Source organism: Topomyia yanbarensis, chromosome 2, assembly GCF_030247195.1.
Source record: "Topomyia yanbarensis strain Yona2022 chromosome 2, ASM3024719v1, whole genome shotgun sequence".
Lineage (NCBI taxonomy): Eukaryota > Metazoa > Arthropoda > Insecta > Diptera > Culicidae > Topomyia > Topomyia yanbarensis.
In genome coordinates, this window is record NC_080671.1 from 469,741,676 (window position 1) to 469,766,322 (window position 24,647).

General features: G+C 36.7%; 2 protein-coding genes across 2 annotated transcripts; both read right to left on the bottom strand.

Moving 5' to 3' along the window:
• Window positions 1–18,553: 18,553 nt before the first annotated feature.
• On the bottom strand, window positions 18,554–19,066 carry LOC131681226 (uncharacterized). The gene has a single exon (XM_058961930.1). The coding sequence runs from the start codon at window positions 19,064–19,066 to the stop codon at window positions 18,554–18,556; it is 513 nt and encodes a 170-aa protein (XP_058817913.1).
• Window positions 19,067–23,122: 4,056 nt separating this feature from the next.
• LOC131681227 (uncharacterized) lies at window positions 23,123–24,445 on the bottom strand. The gene has a single exon (XM_058961931.1). It carries the CDS (start codon window positions 24,443–24,445, stop codon window positions 23,123–23,125), a length of 1,323 nt encoding a protein of 440 aa, XP_058817914.1.
• Between the last annotated feature and the right edge of the window lie 202 nt (window positions 24,446–24,647).

The following is a 24,647-nucleotide window of genomic DNA, read 5'->3' on the forward strand; positions in this document are numbered from 1 at the left end:
TTTTGCCTTCGAGCGTGACAGCGCTTCTGCGCCACGTACTGCGCTTGCGTATGTACTGGTTGAATTGGGACGAGCTATTGAGTCGACTTCGGACAAATTATGAGCTGCAGCAACTTCATTTCTTACCACTTCCTTTAGTGCAGACATCATTCAGGGGAACACGCATTGCACAGCGCCGACGACATGGCCTTCTGTGTTTGCTTTGGTCCGCACCTCTTTCTTCGCCCGGGCGCGAGCTTTGAACGTTGTGCTGATGCTGTTGTCGGTGTTTATTTTTGTTTGCCGCGGGAGAAGATACAGGTTAAAGATTTTACGCCGTGGTGCGAAATCACTCGTTCAACTTCACAAACAAACTAGCTCAAAATGTAGCTTTTTTCACGAGCAATAGACAGGTATAAATATAAACACAAATCGAACAATTTTCCACCTTGAATTTACGAGTTTAAGATAAACAAATAAACAACGGTTGCAGTTTCGTTGACCACACCATCCTAATTTAAGACTAAGTTTGTGATAATCGGTTCAGAAATGCCGAGAAACTGATGTAGACAAATTATAACACGATTTTATATGTAACCGTACTCTTCAACTCGTATCTCCGGAACCAAATATCGGATCAAAATAAAATTCAAGAGCAGCCGATAGGAACGTTGTACCTTTCATTTGCGACTAAGTTTGTGAAAATCTGTTCAGCCATCTTCGATAAACCGATGTGGACATTGTGCTGACATGTCTGTACATACACACACACAGATACAGACATTTTCCGATCTCGACGAACTGAGTCGAATGGTATATGACACTCGTCCCTCTGGGCCTCGGTTGGAAAGAATTTTACAGCAATAGCATAACCTTTCCGTATGAGAAAGGCAAAAAGGCATAAATCCATAATTTCATTGCATCAAACTTATAGTACTTTGGTAGTACATTTTTCAGTAAAATAAAAAGGCATAAGTTTATGAAAATATATTGGTAATTGGCGGTCTGAAAGAAGCTCTCATTTCGCTTTTCAATTCCTGCAATATCTTGAAAGAATCTTTCACCAAACACGATACGCATACCGACTTAGGAGTCCAAAGCTCATAAACGAATTTAGATACGAATCCGAAATAATGTTTATAAGCAGTAAGAACATTTTCGGTCAACCTGTTTCTGGAACGTTGTAAAATATGGTTTATATATACTCACTATACACAACACTATACAGCATAGCAATGTGTAATGATATACTCATTTGAGAACCCCTTGCTGAAACACCATGAGAAATCTGTGTGTATTTTTTGTAAAAGTTAAATTTCGTTGGGGTCCAGCAGTTAACGAAATGCGATATCAGGGTTTTTGGAACGGGGACATGCTAGGTAACTACTACTGGATGCAAGCTCGAGAAGACTGTACTCAATAGAAACGATAACTATTAAGTGTAGAAAATTAGTTCATCCGAAAGTGTGATTGTGCGAAAAATACAAAGTTACAATTTTCACTCAGTGCTTCATACCATTCACATTTTGCATCCGATTTTGTGACCATTGGCTAAACATTTATTTAAAGAGATTATCTATCGCATTAAATTCCAAAAGAATTTTCTTCTGTCCTTGATTTGTTAGAAAAATTATGCTTCTAAGAGAGCTTCAAACTGATTATTATCAATTTGATGTACAGTAAGATTCCGTTTTTGGCATGCTCCCATTTTGGCACACTCCGATTTTGGCAACAAATGGGTTCTGTTTTTGGCAACATTCTTGTTGTACATAATAAGCCTTTCAAAAATCTGCAATAGATATTTTTTGTATCAATTGACATCACATTTAATTTTATTTCTAAACATGGGAGTCAAATTAACCCTCAAAGGGGCAAATCATTTTTTTCCAATTTTTTTTTAAATTTTTTCATAGTTTCAATACATCACTGTGATAATTTTGATAATCGCAATGTTGTTTTAAAGCAGTGTTATGCATTCAAGGGTTAACTATATTTTACACTATACGTGTTGTGTTTAATGATCACAATAAGTATAGAAATGTATTATTTATGTATAATATAACTGGTAACAGTGTAACTAGTGTCTGACGGAATCAATTTTTTAGCAAGACCCAGAGCCTGTGCACTTTAAGAGTCAAGTACAGAGGAATGCGCTACACTGCATAATAATACTAGTTCTGGAGAAAATTTTAAATAGAACCTTAATAACATTGCGAGCTTCTTTCTCTTTGGATTATTGCGACGTCAATACAAAACTTGGCACTAAATTTTCAGTACATATCGAAAGCAGACCATGATGCGTCCCAAAGCCGCATTTAGGAATACAAAACTGATGGCCCCCAAATAGTTTGGTTTAGCTTTATGATGTCTTTGGAAAATTTGTTAGTTTTCTGGCGATTTTTTCCAAATGAATGGAATAGGGTGGTCCTTGTGGTTGAGGTGTTGTGGTGGTGTTAATGTAGGGTGGCTCTTGAAAAATAGGATTGCCTATTGATGTGTTAATTTCTCGCAATTGCTTGATCTAGAGATTTTTGGATCTTTTATTGGAGCACATTTTCACCGTAGCACTGATGTTTCAATCCATTTTGTCTGGATAGTTGCAGGTAATTTATACAGATTTTCTTCGCCCCTTACTATCTTCAAACATTGCAATTTGGTTTTCAATCTATTAATTCCATCTGGAAGATCGACGATTGGTTAGTTATAGAGAACAAAATTTATTTATTTTTTAAAAGAGCTATGTTTTTTAAACAAAATTGTTCATTAAAATTCATGAAAAAAACCAATTTAATCCACCTATCAGTGATATGAGACATTTCTTACACATATCACTGTTGTATTATTCATTAGTTTGCCGAACACGCGCAAAGTTGGCAAGCAACTAGATGTGAGATAAGCACAGTTTCGAGTCCTGCACGAATAACACTTCGAATAAACTGAATAAATTGAAGAAAAATAATAAAACAAATAAAAATTTAAAATAATTATGAAGCAAAAAAAGTTATTCATAAAATGAGAAGAATGATTAATATAAATCAAATTGATACGAATATGATGCATGAGATAATAAACTGATCGGAATGCATACAAAGAAAAAAATGAATACAATAGATAAAATGAGGTCGAATAGACAAAATGAATCAAAAGAATGCTAAATGAAATGATCATATATTTAAAATAAGTGAAATATTTAAAATAAAAAATAAATATATCAAATATAATCCATGAAATGAATGATCTAGAAAAATGAGTATAAGGAATAAAATTTAAAAATGTTAGTTAAATGAAGTAAATGAATAAAACGAATTTCACGAATTCCAAAACCATTGTTTCAGAATATTCTGAAGTGTTTGTGAAAATCCTATTGCAAAGAGCACGTATTCGTTCTTCTTTTCTTGAGGGCGTTTTAGGATTATATGGTGTTTCTACTATATTGATAGACCTTAATTAGTCATCAGGAATCTAAACCAGAAATTTGTCTTGGAATTAAAAAATGTCTTTTTGGTCACAGATATCTGAAAAATGATTTTTGCACAGAATTGTATTTTCAGGTCCAGTATTCTAACACGTAACTGGAAATAGTAAACTGAGATAAGGCCACCTGTAAATAGTATTCATTTGCATTGAAGTGTATAGAAAAGAGTGTCAAGTGTCTAGGTTATGTTGGCAATTATATTATTGTCGATGGCACAGAAGCCGTACATTCAGTCGATTACAATGCAGTCTCTTTCCACTCATCCTTATCACTAGCGAATTGTTTCGTTCGGAATTCTCGTTCTGGAGATATGGGTTTATGAGTCCTACACGAAACAATACCATAACAAAGGAATGGTTCAAACTACCAGAATAAGTATTTAAATTTATCGAAAATCCAGTGGCCATTGAAAGTATCCCTGGACTGCTTTTGAGACACGAACATACTTGAAACTACAAGTCGTAGGGTAAAGTGCCTATTTTCACCATTTTAAGCAGGGTGCCTTACTAATTAATTAATTCCTCAGCCTACAATCAATGAAATGCCTTAAAATTGACATCAACAGCTTTGCTTCGTTGTTAAGAACCAATATAATAACACAAATGCGCTGAAAACAGTGAAATTCTCGTGTTTGATCGCAACAAAAACTCGAATCGACTGTCCTTATTGTAGCGCTACCATTTGACTCAATGCGTTGAACAAGCTGGCAGACACTGCTCTAACAAACTGCTTCAAATGGGTATGGTGACAATAGAAACATGACAAAAATGGGCTCTTCACTCTATTCTTCGCAACTAAATATGTTTTTTGCCACATTGATCATGAAAAATGTATATTGGGGTTTTCAGTAAAACTCAGCAGAGCCGTCTTAAGACCACTCGGGGCCCCTGGGCACAACTGAGCGGAGGGGCCCCTATAATTGAACAGGTTTAAACTGCTGTAGAGTAGGGTGATCTAAAAATGATCCCCAGCATCAGGGACCCATCCATGCCACCTTGAGATTTATTTTTCAAATTTAAGCCAAATCATTGAACCATGTGAAATATTAAAAATACTGTAGGAATCAAAATATATGGAGAAAATTTTTTAGATTTCCATCACTATAGGCGGCATTGTAAATGTCCAGGTACCGTAGAAAAACGGAAGATGATTTTGATAGATCATAAAAAGATATTATTATTTCTGACCAATCTGACCAAAAGTGACAAAGGCCCTAACATACTATATGCGGTTGTGGGAGTTCGAACTTACGTGAGCTGCGTACAGTATAATGGACTTACCAGCTGCGCTATTCCCCTCTACATGATATAATCTAACCTTCATAGTTGTAAGACGTTGTTTGAGGCTGAAGAGTGCCTCCGTCAATAATGAGGAATGATGGAGTAAGACGGTGTCGATGATTTATTCAATAATAGTTCTTACACTATGACAATATAGGAAAAATGTTTAGCTACATGCCAATAAAATTCAACTTGTTAGTAGATTACAACTACGTGATTTTCAAAAGTTATCTTGATTCGTACAATATTGTTCTCGCTTTCTTTCTGTTCCGCCCCCGCCTTGATACTGCACCTTGATGTGGTCCGGGGGCTTTTCCACCAAAGCAGTATTACAGTGATCATATCACAGAAACTTGGGATACGACTATTTTCTTTTTAGTAAAGCTTCATTGTGATCAATTTTAGTACTTAACTTGGCGACCTTTATTATCATGGCCTTTGCGATAACACAAACCTGGTCACAAATGCGAACGCCAGCGATCTCGCCAACATTCAAATACTCCCGTAATTAAGTGAACGTTTGAACCTAAAAATTTACAAACGCGGTCTCAAGCATCAACCCACCGCTCACGCAATCATGAATCGGTCACGTCCGGAAGTCTCTGCCCTTGATCCTAACAGCCCAAACTCATGCTTTCAGTTGGACTAATAGAAATAAAAACTAGACAAGACAACCACGCACATGTGACAAAACCGTCAACATACAATTGCTCAAGTCCTTCGCGATCATCCACGCACAACCGCACGCAAGATCTCGCGAACAGGACCCCGGTGACTAAGTGAATGGTTTAGCATTTATAAATTCACAAACGCGGTCTCAAAAGTGAACCTCCAAATGTCCGTGCTCACGCGATCATGAATCGGTTACGTCCGGAAGTCTCTATCTTCGATTCCAGAAACCTAGGTCAATGCCAATTGAATCAACTAAAAAGAAAGCTTTCATATCCACTGGATAACACGTTCCATGGCTACATGACCAGGAACTCTAGTGATATGGAAGAACCCACTTTGTTCTAGAATCTTTACCGCACACGAAAAAATTAAGTATCAGATTCACGGTCCGCGCGCGATCATTTTAGAATGCGAAAGGCAAACGGTCTTAATATAGAATTTATGCGCGCGTAGTTACATACACGTTAGCATACGCGACATACAAACGAACACGCGATCGGACACGTTAACGTATAAATGCTCGAGTCCTTCGCGATGATACACGCGATCGCGAAGTCCCTACGCCCGCGTATACCTGAACCGTACTATAAATATCACATTCAGATATAGCTAGATAGCTTTAACAAAAAACCACATTTTTCAATCATAATTCAACTATATTTACAGTTGGAAATATTGAATATTGCAGCCAAATCAATCGATAGTGTGTCGAATCTAAGTGCGCGATTCGAGGTTTTAGATATTCGCATTTTTCGCTGCAGGAATAGAACGAAATAGTGAAATAGTGTCTCTTCATGCCCAAATTGTTGGTGAGGTAAATTTTTGTTATATATTCTGACAGAAGTTTTGTGGTTTCTTTTATAGTGAACGGATCTGAGATTATAAGTAATATTAATATTTCCATATTCAACGAATTAGTATCTCAAAGGCAGCACCGGTAGTGGCAAGTCTAGTGTTTTGATGGTAGAGTCGCCACTGTGGTGTCGGTGATAGGCACTCAGTGCAGAAAGAGACCGAACGAAAAAAAAAAATTAACGTTTTAACGACACTCAATTAGCTAGAGATTACTGGGTAGGGAAAGTTATGAAACTTAGAGCCATAGTACTCATAGGATGTGAAGTAAACAGATCGGAAAACTAGAAGTGGCAGGGTCATTAGAACAGGCTTAATATCGTACGGGCTTAATCTTTGCCTTCTGTTAATGAGGGTCGAGCTTAGGCAGAATAACTACGAATCACCCGAGTTCACAGGACCCTCATTAACAGAAGGCAAATATTAAGCCCGTACGATATTAAGCCTGTTCTAATGACCCTGCCACTTCTAGTTTTCCGATCTGTTTACTTCACATCCTTGCTCTCACTTGAGTACTATGGCTCTAAGTTTCATAACTTTCCCTACCCAGTAATCTCTAGCTAATTGAATGTCGTTAAAACTTAAAAAAGAAAATGTGACTAACACAGTCGAAATAAAAAAGGAAAAAAGGAAAAAAATAATAATAACAATAATTAGCCTTATCACCTTTCGAATGTACAAATGTTCTATACCTTCATTGTTACGCAAACAAATAAACATAGCGAAACATCGAAATTACTCAAACCTGTTAATATAAGCAACACAATTCATTTCACTACCACAACTTTTTGGAGTTCATTCATAATCAAATAATTCATAATGCTAATGCTATATCACTTAGACTGCAATATTATACAAAATGTAAATAAATGAATAAAAATTTAAGTTAATTAAAATCATTTCAATACCTGTCATGTAAAACAGTCGAAACAGGTAACACATCAAATGCACGCTGCCATGAGGTACAAATCCTCGACTACCTACGGGATACGTTCTATTTGAGCCAGTATATTCCGATTCTTGATTCTGACGGCCTCAAATATTTTTGATAAGGCGGCGTATTTTTGATAAGGCGTACAAAAATAAAATAATTGGTACTATACCAGAGTACGACGGCATAGTAGAAAATGCCTAATCTAGCCGCAAAAGTATTGTGAGACCTCAAAAGGTGCAGGAGTCATTTTTTGAATTATTCGATATTCATCCTAAGTTGGAGGCCCCTAAAAGCTCGGGGCCCCTGGCCCTGGCCCAGTGTGCCCATGCGTAAAGACGGTACTGAAACTCAGTATCAGTTGTAGTTACATTGTAATATGTATGACATAAATTCAGTGAGATCAACTATCTGTATAAATTGTGATTGTAATTCTCGCTAATTTATTTACGTGTAGAATAAAGAGCACTCAAACGAAACGTCTATTGAATTGTCCAATGCCTGTACTTATTCTGGAATTGATGGTTCAATTGAAGCGTTCTCAGCATAAGGGGGCCAATTTGGGCAATTGAAATCATGACTATAAGTTAAAAACATCCTTTTACAGAGATGCAAGTATAGTTGGATAGTTTAGAGGTCTTTGGGCGCCATTTTCCTAGGATCTAATTTGTGGATATTTTTGGAATTTGATCCGTTATTTTTAATAAAAGTGTATTCCAGTACAATGAATCAGCATTTTCAATAATATCAACCCAAAACAGGTGTTCTTAATTTTCAAATGACACATTTGAGCATATTTTCATTCAAAATTCAGTAGAGATACGAAAAGTTTAAAAAAGTACACGTGGGATGTCTCTTTTTAACATTTTTGTCTTCAAACAACCATATTACCCAATTTAAAATACCCAAGGATTTCCTTAATTGTAGTATATACAAACACTCAGTATAGAATTCAATTAAATTGGAATTGATGTAGTTTTCGGTTTTTGGTCACATGACTCTCCTTAGTGCAACGTTTCGAAGGAATAACCCCTCATCTTCAGAGGAAAGCAGGGTTTGAGCATAAATTAATTAAAGTAATTATAATTATATCAATTATAGTTTTCTCATAATACAAACATTTTGAGAATTTTGCCAGGACCACAAATATTTTTTTTCAAGTAGAATGTCATATTTATTTTGTTTCCGAAAGTGGCTCAGTTCTACACTAAAATGGAAAACTATTTATAGGAAAACAGAAGACAAAAATTGGTTTGTTTTTTTTTAACCTGAACAAATGCATCGCAAGATTAAATTAGCTTGGATACTAACAAATATTTCAGATTAGTTGAAGATCTTATGACACATCTTGGAAATGGATTTGGAAATATCAGGATAGATCTTAATCGTGACATTTGCCACGAACACGATTGGTGAGAAATCGGGGGTGGGGCGACTAGTGACTAGTGAGGAATGGTAAATGATGGTTAGTGCTGTGACATTATTTTTGTATATAGTGCGAAATTTTGATTCCTTACATCTTTATTATACATAAAGCAACTGATAATTTTTACGCCATAATTAGTATAACGTAAATCTGGCAAAAGAAGATAAATTTTCACTAGAATTTTGTTATTCAAAAATACAGTTGCTTTCGGTGATTCTACGAGTATAATATGAATATGAATTATGTTAGAAAACTATCTTCTCACTACTAGGTTAATTACTTGGTGATCTGTGCATTTATATACCATCCAACGTCTATCTCACGACTGAACGCAATGCTTAATCCAACATATAAATACATCAACTCTAGACAAATTTTCGCTTTGAAGTGAATTTACACATTGTTTTGTCTTTGCAGTAAACTTGATATTAATTTTGAAGAATAGATAATTAATTATCAAGTAAATTCACAAAATGTTTACGGAATCGAATTTCTTGAATCACGCAGATGTGTTTTCATACCCCGATATTCTAAAACGGTTTAGTTTTGCCCTAAAACAATCTCAATTTGTCGAGCTGAGTCGATTGGTATATGAGACTCGGCCCTCCGGGCCTCGGAAAAAGTTTTCAAAGTTTGAGCGAATTCTATACATTTCTTTTGTAAGAAATGTAAAAAGATAACAATCCCAGGAGCGACTGTCATGATAACATTTATCAAACTTTGAAGCTTTTTTTATTATTGTAAATTTTCGAAGATTTAGGAATAAAACATTTATTTCTAGATACATTTTTCATTAAAAAAAATGTTAACATTCATTTTCTCGAGTAATTTTTTAAATGTCATGTAGCGCCATCTACATAAGTTATAAAGTATAAATGTCTTCAGTACATGTGTTAAAAATATCAAACAAACAACTTTGCCGAAGAAAGTTTTTTGATTGAACACCTTTGTCAAAAGATAGAACTGATCTGGATCAGTTTCTTCTTGTCTAGATCAAAATCAAAGTTGTCAAAATAATTATCATTTCCATCTAGGATACTTTGCTAAAGGCACTAATCCTCCAGGATATTTACCCAAGGCGCTAGAGGTTTTGAGCGTCGAAGGAGAATTCTGCCCCACCGTACGTCTGAATTTGATAAAAACAAGAATAAAATTGAATTTGCTTATTTTTTTTCTTTTACCCCATTCCATTTCACATATGATTAAAAATCCTTGAAACATTTTTGAAATCGTAAATTGAAAATCTAAACTTTAAAAATAATGTTCCATTTTTGGCACGGTTTCGGTTTTGGCAACTGAAAAAAATAAAATTGTTGCCAAAAACGGAATCCTACTGTATTTATTAGGCTGTTATAGTTATACTTAAAACTACAATTGTTAGTCAAACTTTTATCGGATTCTATTTCGAGGTCTGAGTTTGGCTAAACATAGAATTAATTGACCCCTCTTATTCGAAGCGATTGAGGCTGCATACGATTCCAATTTCGAATATCTTAAACCGTCTCTGTTATTTCCGAAAACAGCACCACACATAGTTCACCAACCAACTCGGCAGTTCGCATTCACAGAACATGTACCAAACATTTGGGTCATGCAGGAATATATTATTCAAATTGTAAATCTGGGAATAAGTTGCTGGCTTGCCTGCCTCAATTGACTTATATTGTGCGGAGAGTGCACCCACAAAAACGAAAATTGGGGCTACCATCGTATGAACCCCGTTTCCCCTTGGCATCCACGGCCACGGCTTTAAACGGAAAACCCTTTGACTGGTCCCCGAAAAACGAAGAGGGACAACAACAATAACAAAAAAAAACAAGAAACTATATATCAGAATACTGCTCCAGAGTGGGCCGCTAGCTCTAGCTGGTTGTTGGTTGGGAGCAGCAGTCTTCCCGAAAGCAGTTCCAGTTCAGCAGTGGAAATTCTTGGCCTCGACTCGACTGCCAGTGGCACGTAATGCATATTTATAGCCGGGCCACAGTATGTTAATACAAGGTTGGATGTTTTGCTAGTGCCAGGGTTGTTGTGATTTCTGTTCATGTGGTTCATGAAGAATTCATGTGTTCGCTTCTGCTATTCCCCGGGTTCACGCTTGTTACGGGAGGGGGGCGGGCTGGTTGGTTCGGACTCGGTATTCGCTTGATGATCCGTTGGTTGGTTGCTTTTCCTTATGAAGACTTGAAGGAGGAACTCACGAAATTTTGGGTTTCTGAAAGTGGCCTGGTTTAGCCCACTATTGCAAGCGGCACGGATTCGATCATGCGCGACGAGTCTGATGAAAAATTGAATAATTTGAATTATTTATCCGGGGGATTGCGCCGCGAGGAATAGTTTTCGGCGTGAGTTTAATGTTTGATTTTTTGAGCTAGCTGTTTTATATAAGAGTATTTTTTTATGCAAACCAGAAGTGAGCTTATTCCATCAAAATCCGCAGCTGTGGTTATAAGTTTTGGATTAATTATTCAACGATGCTAAATCCCTATACTCATTACGAGCGTGTAACAAAGAATTTTATCTGCAAACACATTCAAAGACAAGTAAAATCTCGAACAAACATTGAGAAAAAAAAAAGTTTTGTTAAACAATCTCACACCCAACTCTGTTCTATGAGCGCTGTCGAATACAGTGTCGGGGAGCAAAATTTTCGCACAAGTTCGACACCATCAGCTCAGCAAGGGACGAACTTTTCCGCACTTGTGTAATTGTTGTTTGGTAATATTTTATGTGGGATTTATTTGAATTTATTACTCCAACAAAGCGGTTTCTTCACTCTTGCACCCAACCAAAGAACGCGGGTGGGCGAGCTTCGCCGTATCTAATCCTCTCTTTTCCTAATCGGGGATTTTCGCAGATTGCAATTTATGGTCAATTTCGTTAAGAAAGTCAAATCGTCTTTCGACGACCGACGAGTTTTCGCTGTGCTTCTCCGCTAATCTCACTGGGAGGTAAAACTCGGGGAGATTATATTTTGATGACTTAAAAAGTTGATCCTCGAAGCTCGGATAAACGAGCAACATAATTGCTGATGGTTGTAGCTTCACGACATTGAACCGATTTGCCAAACGATTAAACCCTCTCGAAATGGTTTGCCACCAAGCAGCCGAAAATGTCTTAATTGAATGAGTATCTTTTTATTAGTTATTTATTTGACCGACTCAATTTACGACGAGCAAACGAATAAAGGCGCCAAAGCTCGAAAGCGCTAAGCTGCAAACTAAAGAAAAAATACACACAGCTCTTCCTAAACTCTCATCGCCGCCATCCTCAGTCAGTCAAAACGAAAGCCGGCTGAAGTCGTACATAAATTAATTGGTGCAGGAGATTTGTCTGCCAGCAGTTCGAATTTAGCAGCTGCTTTAGGAATTGTTAATTGCCGCCACGTCTGACGGCGCGATGATGATGATGATGATGCGGGGTCGGCGTCAGCACGGGTGGAATAACACGAGACATGCGATATTTTTTCTGCCCTCAGACGTCTGATCTAGATGATTACGACAAGTGTATTGGCAAAGTATAGCAAATATCACGTAATGCCACTGAGGCACGAAATGCGCCACTAAGCAGTACCACCGGAAACACGCCTACTGTGACTATACCATCTATTGCGCTCCTTCTTCATGCCAGACAGTACGTCATGCATCTACGGTGATGATAAGCGTCGAGTCGAGTGGATTGTCAGTTGACACGACATCAGATTTGTTTGACGATTGTGTTAAAATGAGCAATAACCGATGAAGGCGTCATACTCAATCTTTTTTTCGTGCGCTTCTCGTTTGTCATTGGAACCTTCGAAACGATACTAAATAAAGAACAATCAATTACTCTGCATTGCAATCGCTTAATCAGACAGGTTATTCTTTTTCCTCGCGTTTGAGTTTTCTGTTCTAAATGAGAAAATGTTATATACGGAACCCAGTTCCGTTACATTAGGATCAGCATCATTTCGAATTAAGTGTGAATCAAAATCAAGCAGATAACACTGGTCTACAAAATTGGAAAAAAAAATTGGTGCAGGGTTGTGATAGTAGTTTTTAGGGTAAATCGCTGCTGCGCTGAGTTCAAAAATGACCATAGTTTTTCCCGTCGTGCTCCTGTTTTTGAGATTTCTCCATAAATTTGATTTTTTTTGTAGTCCGTGTTAAATTTTTTCTAAATTTTTCGAATTTGCAAATTGTATCAAAAATTATTAAAAGGTACTACAAACATCTAACAAATATTTGGAAATCTGGAAAGGCATATTGAATACTGTCAAATTCGAAAAAACCATGCGTAAACAAAATAAAATGCCCCTTTTTTAAGAAAATTTGACATTTTGCAAAATTCAAAATGCTGCCATTTCAAAAGGACTGCAGACGGTAGTTTGGATATTCGGCATTTTATCTTCCCTTAACTGACGATATCAAGCTTTATAATTACAAGTGTCAAGAACCATCCGAGTATATTTCTGGATGCGTGCTAGATCAGCATATTAGGCTGGAAAGTCTAGAGTATTAGAGTGTCTACGAACAGACACTGCGTGAACAAATATTTCAAAGCATATGAATAACCTTTTTCGTAAATTTCCAATTTGTGGATTGAGTTGTCCCACGGCAGGCGATAGTGGGATTGTTCCATATATGTCTATTCCTGTTTTGGCAGGGATTATATGGAATATGATGCCAACACTATACACAATTGTGTTTTATTCTGTGGGTTTCCGCATAATAGTTTAACATACATAGGAATTCTAATTCGGTTATAATATTGCACACCTTAAGTGTATTTTATGGAACTTACCTTCAATTACATGTTAATATATTCTAAGATGAAGGAGATGAGCTCCGGACATCGATATAAATAACTGTTGTTAATAAATTACCGCGACATCTTTTTGAATCTTAACGATATTGGCCTTTATGAAGCGCATGTTTAATGTTAAATTACTTCACTTCCAAACTTCACCACATCAAATAACAGCAAAGCTACAGCATCGGTGCTTGACAGCATAGTCAGAATTAGTAACTTATTAAAAGTTTGATATATATTTTTAATATTAAAAATAAATATTGTTGATAATGATAGATTTGTATTGTTTTAGCCAATATGCTGTCTGTCAGCAAGTCGTGTGTCCTGGCTAGAAAACAACAAAATATTTTAAAAAAGGTATCTCAGAAAATCAACAAAAACAGAATTGGGTTTGGGATTTTTTTGTTACAATCAACTAAACAAGCAAACAAAAATTATTTTTTTTTGATTTTTTCATCGAATCGCTATCCGTGAATGAAATGAAATATTTCACATTAAGTAGTGTAGTCCTACGTCTACAGTTCGTGCAACTGCGTAGGGCTGAAAAGAAAAATGTTGAATTTTAAGCATAAAATCGTCAGTAACGCAGTTTATATAAAAGCTAATGAGCTGGTATCCGAAGAAGAAATATGCGCATTTGTAAGTGCTAACAGTTGTCCGAAGTCGACACTCGCGAGAAATTAACTTCAAAGATGTTATATTAAGAAAAACTGAATTTTAAAGAGTCACTCTAAACGAAACAAGGGAAATCAATGTAAAATAAAAACCGTTGAAGATAGAGTTTCGACATTTTTAACAAAGTTACTCTGAATTTATTTCTCTACATTTCATTGGAAAGTTGTATTGTTCTATCTTTTTTCATTCAGGAGAAGATTGTTTTATTTCAAAAATGGTGAGCGCCACCCTAATTTTGCTTTCCCCAAAGTCAAGGGCACTTATTGTAGAGAATTGGTTCCAAAGACACTGAATGTCTAGTACTAACGGTTTATAAGATCTGGATTTTAGACCAACAAACTCAATTTGTGGCCCATAGTGCAGTAGCGGCGATTTCGATTCGATCGGCAACTACAGATAGAATGCTCTGATTCGCAAAATCAACTTATTCAGTATATTTATAACTTCATAGCAACATGATGATTATGAATCTTTTCGTTTCAATCAATCACCAGGATGGTAGGATGTATTTATTATTGACGAATTTTTGTTTTTGTCGGCAATAACGATTGATATTATGAATGATATGCGCATTTTTCAAGTTCCGGTTTTGTGTATACATTTCTAATCTATTTTTACCTCGAGTTATGCCAAAAGCAATAATGTATCGCCAAGTCGTAACTGTGTTGTTTTTTTTTTGTTTCATGTTGCGGTTATGGGGCAGTATTAAATGTTATTTTCTTTTATCTTTCGTTTATGTAACACGATTCTTCACCATATGCACGGAAGATGGATATCCATTTATTCAGTGCAATAAAAAAAAACAAATAAACAAAACGTAGTTTGACCGGTAGTGTGAAGGTTTTTTTGACGAAAGTTAACAAATGTCAAGGTTTACAGTATCTGGTTCTTCTTTTATCACTGCATTTTGTACTCTTTGAGGAATGCACTGTTTGGACATTTCTAATTATCAAATTATGTATCGTAGGGGAGCCGGGTAATAGTTGGCGCATGAATAATTTTAGGGCACGAGTAACTTATACATGCGAATTATTGCAGGGTTGTTTTAATACCAATACTCTGATAACGTTGAATTCATATCTACATTTGCAATTGTGGAATTGTGTAAGTTTCTATGGTATAGTAGCAGCATAATGCATTTTTGTCCCGGACCAATAACGCTTTTTATGCATTATATCAGATATATTGCATATTTCGCATTAGAATCATACCTATTTGTATATAAATCATACTGCTCGCATTTTTTGTAGTAACTGTAGGTGTATTATCTATACGGATAATGAAAGCTGTTTTCACGCTCAATCGTAAAATTCAATCATTCATGGAATAGTTTTTTTTAACTCCCTATAATTAGCACAAAATGTTTTAAAAAAACACTTAATACGCTGGCAAACATAATATTGTCTATAATCTATACAAATCAAAATGTAAGGCAACGCGTACACATTGGAGAATACATTTCACAATATTTGAAATACACATCGAGAGTCAGCACCACAAATGGAGAAAAAGAGTTGTACCAATATACCCCTACCACCAACTAGTCCCGACCTCCTCTATAGTTAGACCAATAGACCATCATTCATAGCATGTATAATACTGCAATGACATCGTGATCACAGGTGCGTCGTAGTGCTAGCATAGTTATTCATGAGGTATTATTACCACTTCCTTGTAGTAAAATGTTTATTTTTCTGACAGACCAAACTGATTTATTTATTTATACCACTTCAAAGTGAGCAGTGGAATAGAAAACGGTTTAGCGCATTTCCCTTCATCTAATTGGACAGCGATGCACGTTCATCTTATTTATTGTCTTGTTACTATGTACGGTCACAGTCATAGAATAATTTGGCTAGTATATCTCGATTTATAATTTTAATCCTCAAAAAGGCAAGGCGCCTGACAGGCCCGGCGTGGTACAATTCTTGAGTTTTAGGGAACTTGTACTAAAATAAAAATGATCCAGCTTTTTAGGGTTCTCAATTCTCTCACTGACAGTAAAGAGGCTTTTGATTTCACTGAGTCTTACGGCGATGCTTCTTGCAGTCTCGATTTTAGCTTGCCTTTTTGAGGGTTATCAAAGGGGACGGAGTCAAAACGCCCAACGGCAAGATTTGACAGCTGATCACGTAGAAACTTCAACATGGCTGACATAGTATACACTTTAACTCAAAGATGAGTAGGATTTGCTAGATACCTCAACATCTAGATGCGGTATGGGTACGGTAATATCCCAAATTTTCTCGACTGAGTTTCAACGTGTTCTAAATTTGCCCTAAACTTATTTGGTAACACTAAGTTATTGTTGAATTCTGATGAACTCAAATTTCATAACTAATTCAGTGTAGAAAGTTTTACAGGGTAGTAGAGCCCTTTGTGACCGGAACCTCTTGGTTTCGAACCAAGCATATAATTGCCCTTATATGCAAAAGTGACGTAAACGCCACTTTGGTCAAATTTCATTTTTTCATATTTCTGAGTTCTCCACTAAATTCCACGTCTTTCAGTGTAGTTGTCTTTAAAAAATTATGCAAAATGGCCTTTTAAAACGAGAAAATCAAAGTGACGTAGACGCCATTTTTTACCAAAGTAATGGTGCAATATAGTATTGAAGGTGTATTTAACAAGGTCAAACAATTTATTCTTAAGCTGTTATATAATAAGTAATGTTGGGAGCCAGATAAGCACCATTTCGTGATGTAAATGGCTAGGGTGCTATAATAATTAGGCAATCGCTAATTAGCTTTTAGCACGATCAATTTTTTTTGATCCATTTATATTTTATAAAGAAGTCTCCTGTGCAAGTTAGAATGCTTCTTTAAAGCAGCAAGCTTAGCCTTTTTCAACATGGATTTTTAATACAACAATAATGTAAGAACGTATCTTGGTGAAAACTTTTGTTCAAATTCAAGTGCATATTAAAAATAATCTTGACTTGTGTTCCTACTACCCAATTCTCAAACGAATATTGATATCAGACTAGCTCGCACTTTTAGCAATGCTCCTACGGCCGGCTGTTTGGAGTTCAAATTGCTTTAGTTTATGAAAAAACTAAATCACTGTGGATGGCCGGCTATCCAGAGTTTAAATACAAGAAAAATCATAGCTAAATATCTTTTTGCTCTGAGTATACGTGTACTCGGAGATTAACCATCCCACCGCATAAAACATATTCATTTTGTGGTCGCATTGCCTGCTTGTGGCGAATCCTAGACCTGTACCTGTCCTTCAATCCAACTCCGTAATACCTATGGAAGCGTCGCTGAGTCGGGGCCTTCTTTAAGTAGGTATTACATCAACATTTGCTACCCTATCCTAAGTATCGGTGAAGATGGTCGTGGCCGGCAATAACGGTTCTCATGCTATTGGTTTACTGAACTCATAAGAGATAAAGTTCATTCCCGATCATTTATCTCACAAGCAAGATGAGTTGAGCTACCTATAGGCAACATGATAATCGTTAGTATGCAATCTACGAATAGCACCGTGCTTCGCAACGCAACGCAACGCAATTCAAAATGCTGCCATTTCAAAAGTTCTCAATGGATTTCGATCAACAATAGCTGTATTTGTAGCTGTAAGCGTCTTCTTTCACACACAAAAAAGTTCAAGCTAAACAGCCGAAAATCGTCTGAGTTCTGATCAATTTACCTAATTGAAGAAAATCTTCAAAATCAACGCTTTTTGATATTACTACAGGTACGACAAAAACTTCAGAAAATCTATTGAAAATAAATGTTTTTTTATAGACTTGGATGCTCTGGATATAAATTAAAAGTCATAAAGTAGTTTTATTATCATATTTCAAAATAACCTAAAAATATTTCATTTTGTAATAGTTATACTATAAACAAAAATACGGAGTTCAAGAGTTAGAAAGAGACAACGAATAGATTTGGACATACTCAATCTGAATATGAAGTCGTAGTTTTGTTACTTTTGGTCAACTTACATAACCTAACTCAATTATATGTCCAATGACGTTTGCGAATGGAATTTCGAAAAGGGAATAGAAACGACCAGCGATCCCAGAATATATTTTATTTTATATATAAATTTTTTTATTATTTCATATCAATATAGCAAAGTAAACTTTTTTTTTGTTGGAGACGAACCACTGCGACCAGTATTTAGATCTATTCTGGTATGCCCCCTTCTTTAATCTAAGTGTACTATCTACTATGACATATCACTATTCATTAGTGATTGTCATTATTGAGATACACATTCTTTCCAGTTAGGCAAACAACTTCGTATGAATTATTTCATGGATTTGTTGACTTTTCTCGGTGAAAATGAAAACTCCAAATTTTCCCATTACCACACGTAACGTTTCGGCTTACTGCTCTTCAGCCATCGTCGGACGCCTACAAACATTTATTTAGCATTAACGTTAACATCAAATTGTTCACAAAAAAATACAAAGCTAGCATTCACAAATTAAACACAATTTACAATTAACTCACATAAACTTATATCACGCATCTCAAACACTGTCGAAGCTTGGTGACCAGACCGTCGTATGTTGTGCAGAACGTTCCACATTCTCTTTGTAGGTTCACCGTTTTTTCCTCGCTGAGAATTTTGATGTGAAACATCTCTGCAGTTAGTCTGCTCTCCTGGTTTTCGATTCGTTCCAGTATCCGGGTGTTGTCGAAATCGAAGATGTGTCCTTCTTGCAATGTGTGTTGGGCTAAACCAGTTCTCGCATCTTTTTTCTTCGCGTCGTTCTTGTGCTCCGCTACTCTCGTTTCCAGCCTTCTCCCCGTTTGTCCTACATACGTTTTGCCATCGCCTGTTCCACACGGAATCGAATACACCACGTTCTTCTGTTTCCCTGGTGGGATCGGGTCTTTCAGTTTGGAGAAAATTCTGTTTTTTATTTTATCTTTTGGCTTGAAAGCAAGTTTTGTGTCGTGTTTTCTCAGAATTTTCTCTAGTTTTTCACTGAGTCCCGGGACGTATGGCACAGCTACATATGCCATTTCAGCAGTCGCATCTTTATTCTGCTGTAGGCCATTATAGTGTTTATGGACCCGATCTTTCAGAATTTTGCGAACAAACCAGTAGGGGTAATGGTTTATTCGCAATATCTTTTTGGCTGTTTCGATTGCCGCTGGTCGGTTTTTACAGTCGGAGAGCTTAACGGACCACTTCAAAATAAACTGTGAATATTTACTTACTGCATATAACGATTTTTTTCACCGTATATACGGCGCTGACGGCATTCAAATCACTTCAATACCTAAAATAGAGCATAGAAAATATTTTAAAATGAATACAAAATTATTAATTCATTATTAGCAAAGATATCCTGTCCAGAAAACTAAAGGCCTAGTATAGATTGCAATGCCATATTATTACCTGACGCCGCAATTTTCTGGGCAGTTTATCTAAGCCTCTACCAAATAAATAGTACTCAACTCACCTTGATCCCTTTGTGACACCCAATGAAAGCTCTTCAAGTCAGCAGAATCCATCAAAAAGGCCCTTGAATCGGAATTTCCTGTCCGAAAGTTCTATGAAAGTAACCTTTTGTTTACATTCATATCGGCAACACTATGGAATTTGTCAAAGCTAGCGCGCACTGTGTGCATTTTGTTGTAATGTGGTCAGAATTCAATATTGAATCCTTTGAGACATAAATTTCGAAACATTATTAACTTTATACATGGACCAATGCATCGACAGTACATTTTGTCATGAAAAAACAATTTTGAAGCGTATTTTTTCGATTTACGTTCAACTAATGAATGAAACATGCTGACATATTTGACCATTCATGGTTGTTCGTTTGTTACAGTGTGAAAACACGTTTCATAAAAATTATATCCCATGGCCATCTACCCATAGTTTCACTTATTTGTTGACACACTTTCATCGCTGTCAAACGGTTTATCTAGTGAGCTAATTGAAAAGGGATTATATCAAATTTATGGAACCGATGCGGCAAAACATGAACAAATGCATTTGCCGGTATTTCTGGTTCTAGTAAAACTCTATATTCAATGGTGAATAAATATACCAAAAGTAGTATATAATCGAAACTTATGCATGAGGCAGACATCATTTGTCTCTAAAGAACATTTGCAATGTAGCCAATCGTTTTTTGGAGTGCCTAAATTTGTAATAGAATATTTTTTTACATTCAGTCTAATAACTGATTGCAACCGTCGTAAGGTAATAATGATCGCATCCGGCGATGGTATGTGAAAAATATATTACAGTCTTCGGTAGAAGTGTGATGAAGAGTTATGTTACTTATTGAAGAGAAAAAGCAAGTTATTCAACTACCAACGTATATACGCCAACGAACGACAAACCCGATGATATGAAAGGGAGTTCAACAAACGTGTAGACATGATGTACGAAGAGTACATAAAACATGGTGTGAAGCTAATCAGCGGGGTGGAAAATGCAAAGGTCGGTAGGGAAGAATTTTTTCGCCTAGTTATTGGTGATGAGAGTCTCCCCAGAACCACCGACGACAGCGTAAACGTCAATATTGCAGCAGGCAGAAAAATGGCTATGTGTAATACTTAGTACAACAAAATATTCGGAAACGCATTTGTAGACATCCAAATGGTGAAACGTGTTTTCAAAACAACCAGGTTTTGACAAATGGTTATTTCGTTGATGTCGTCGATGTTAGTATCTTCCAAAAATCGTCGATTCTAACCATGATGTGCTGGGAGAGAACTATTTACATGCTTGGTCAAACAGTGACTGTTGAATCAGGATGCTGCTAAAGAATATGTTGAAAAGCTCAACGAACGAATAATTGAGCTACTAATAAGAGATAAACTAAACACAGCAAGGTATCAGGTTCACGAGGCGGTCTACTACAGTCACAAAGTGTTAAAAATACAAAAGGGCATCTGTGGAACGGCTGGATCAACGTTGAATGACCAATAGCGACAAACGAGAAAATCCAGACTGTGAGTCGAATGCTTGCAGCGGCTACACAGACAACTTACACATTCAAGTGAAAGCCGGTATAAAATTTTATCGATGTAAGAAGGGGTACTTCGAGAAAAAAATTTCGAAGTACGAGGTAAGCTTTTGCTGGAAAGATTTGCAAAAATTTTACGGGACTATTTTCAGCACAAAAAAGAAAAGTTCTGTGGGATCAGATAGGATCAGGATGAGAAATCTGTTATCAAATTAAACAAAGACAACTGCCAGCGGTTGTCATAGAATGGGCAATCAAATAGAGAATGAAAACACAGAAAAAGGATTGTTGATGAAAAACAGTTTATGAATCTACCCTCGCTAGAAGAAGTTGAAAATATTGCGATAACATGTTTGACAATAAAATGATATCAGTTTATAAGGTATCAAATGAGTAGAACGTAGAGATAAGCATTGCGTTACAAAAGAAACGAAATCACATCTGATCATAAGCCATTTTTCAACTAGATTGCTAGTTGAATAGTTTTACAAATATCTTTTATAACAATAAATGGTTACATTTTTTTTAAATTACTAGATATATGACGGTGAAAAAACGTTTATAAAAATTAGGTAGCCAAATGATAATTTGAATACAACAGAGGCTGTATAAAACTTACCTCCTCTCTACAGCAAAGAGTGTTTCATCAGAATATTTTTTACTGTACACTCGATGGCAAATTCTACAAAAAATCCTTATCGACGCACTAAATTCACCAGACCTTTTATTTTTTAGATATTTCCTCTTCTTCAAAAAAAACTTTGCTGTCGGTTGTAATATTCTAGTCAAAGCACTGACTGGACATTGTAAACTCAAATATCACAAGTTTCCTACTCAGCGTGCTGAGTATTATTTGTGTGACAGTGAATTCGATTACGGAACTTCAAATCTTTTGATATGTAATTGCTCTACAATAACGCAATTACGTAATCGGATTTTTGGTTCTATATACATACACAAACTTTTGTACAGGAAGCTAGTAAGGATATGCTATAGTTCCTAACCCAGTGTGGCAAAGAGCTATAGGCTTTGTCAGTAGGGTTAATTATTCCTCCGGGAATGAAGAATTCATGCTGTTTACTGTTTTGTGTTGATTGTATTGTGTTGTCATTTTCCATTCCCCTTCCTTTTGTCTCCTTTCCCTTCTTATTAGGAATCTTATAAGGGGACAAGGCTGGGCACAAATCTTCGAATAACATGGGGTGCGTACCAATCGAGTCAATATATACTGATTCCAATTTAACGATCAGTAATAAAATAAAGATTGTCTCATCCAAAAGGGCAGAGTTCTGCTGTTTCTTTGCGTGTACCTGTCATACCATCTATTCCGTGTATCGTTACCTTGCCTTGTATAAATCCGAAAAATCTAATATAAAACTAATGGCACTATCATAATAAATGAGCCACAAGATGTTTTTACCAGTTCCAGTTACGCAGTACTCAAATTATAGGATATAATCTTATTTTTGCACACGATTTTGTTGTTGAGCATGTTGAGAACGTTAGTGAAAAACGACTTTTTCAAATGAAACGCTAGATTTTTGTTTGACTTGTCTTGTCAACGCAATCAAAGTAACCAACAGTGTTCCTGGAATATTTTCACTTTCAACACATTATTTTCCATTGAAGTGGTCCCTTAACTGCTCGATCTACGAGTGCAATTGCCGTGTTGCATTTATGCGAATAGGGACTCTCTGAATTGAAATCCAGATATCTACCATCCGCTTGTTTGGGTAGCCAAACTCTTTCGATACGATCATGGTTTCTGGTTAGCATCATGTCAAGAAATCTCAATTTCCCGTTGTCCTCCTCTTCAATGGTGAACTGGAGTTTACTGTGGAAATTATTGAACGAGTCTAAGATTTCTTGAATGTGCTCCCTTTTGCCCACACAGAAGCAATCGTCTACGTACCGACGGTACATCATTAGAGGTATTTGTTTTCTCTCTAATGATGCTATGCACTTCTGTTCCAATCGCTCCATCACCACATTCGCAATGACTGGTGAGAGTGGAGAGCCCATAGGGACGCCGAAAGTTTGTGCATATATTACACCCCGATGTACGAAAAACGTCGATTCCAACACAAGCTTAACCGCCTCCATGAAACTGTGTTGATCGATGCTTGTGTGTTTCTCCACCTCTTCCCATCTCTCGTTCAAGCAGTCCATCAACAGGCACGTTCGTGTACAACGACGTCACATCCAGAGAGAAAAGAACTACATCTTCGGTGATCTGTGTTCCTGTTATTTGATCAGCGACCTCAAAACTATTTTTAATGTGGCACTCAGTTTTTCCTACTATATTTCCAATCACTCCAGATAGGAATTGGGCCACATTGTACGTTGCTGATCCAATCGTCGAAACCACCGGGCGGAGAGGTCTGTCCTGTTTGTGTATTTTTGGCAAACCATAGACTCTTGGTGGATTACAACTGGATATTTTTATCTTCCGGTGTGTGCGCGCGTCGATGTACTTGTTATCGCGCCACCCATCCACCAATACACCGATTTTCTTCAGAACTTTCGATGTGGGGTCCGATTTCAGTTGTTTGTACGTGCTTTCATCACTCAGAAGGTCCTCCATTTTCTGTTCGTACTCCTCAGATGCAATGATGACGGTTTTGTTTCCCTTGTCCGCTTTGGTGATAACCAGATTGGGGTTTTCTGTCAAGAATTTCTTACTTCTGCATATGTCCTTGCTTATCCATTCATTTTCGCAGTGTCTAGATTGTTTTTTGAAATTCATGTAATTTATCATGGCAGTGGAAACCTCTGTTCTGATTTCATCTGCGTTTTCTTTACGTTTCACCGTTTTTTCCAATTCCGAAATCATTTCAACGTAGGGGATGTGGTTGTTATTCTGAACATTGAAATTCGGACCCAGTTTCAACGTTCTCTCCAGAAAATCCGGGATTTGTGTATTGGTGGTGTTTTCTATCCACTGTCCACCGCGAGTGAGAGTCGCAATTCTCCTGTTTTTCAGTGTCTCGATCTTACGTGTCTCTCTCGTTTTACAGGAGTTGTGTACCACCACAGTCTTGTTCTCCACCATTTTCATCACCCGCTGGACGTCGGCTTGTTGATAGATTAGTTCCATTCGGTTGGAATAGAACATTTTGGTTCTCTTCAACTCAGCTAGCGTTCGTTTGGTGTCGGCCACCATTATGCTGATAATGCGAATTCTGTGCTTGAATAATACCTTTTCAAACTCACGACGGGATCGATCATTATTCAGGTTGATTCCAACCCTGTAGTTCAGACACGTAGGGATGACTTTGCACTTTCTACAATTCAGCAAAAACTTCATGCGATTGCTAGCTTTCGCAATTTTAATTGATGCCTTTTGGTACTGTTGCATCAACTTTCTGCCATCGTAGCCATATTTAATGGCAATTTCTTTGGCGATTAACATACTTCTTCGTACTTGATCAACTGATGAATATAAGATTTTATGGTCACCGCAACATATTTATTTCATGGATTTGTTGACTTTTCTCGGTGAAAATGAAAACTCCAAATTTTCCCATTACCACACGTAACGTTTCGGCTTACTGCTCTTCAGCCATCGTCGGACGCCTACAAACATTTATTTAGCATTAACGAGATGTGTCACA

Excerpts from the sequence above, each read along its gene's own strand:
- LOC131681226 (XM_058961930.1), bottom strand. The coding sequence starts at position 19,066 with ATGGCATATGTAGCTGTGCCATACGTCCCGGGACTCAGTGAAAAACTA.
- LOC131681227 (XM_058961931.1), bottom strand. The coding sequence starts at position 24,445 with ATGTTAATCGCCAAAGAAATTGCCATTAAATATGGCTACGATGGCAGA.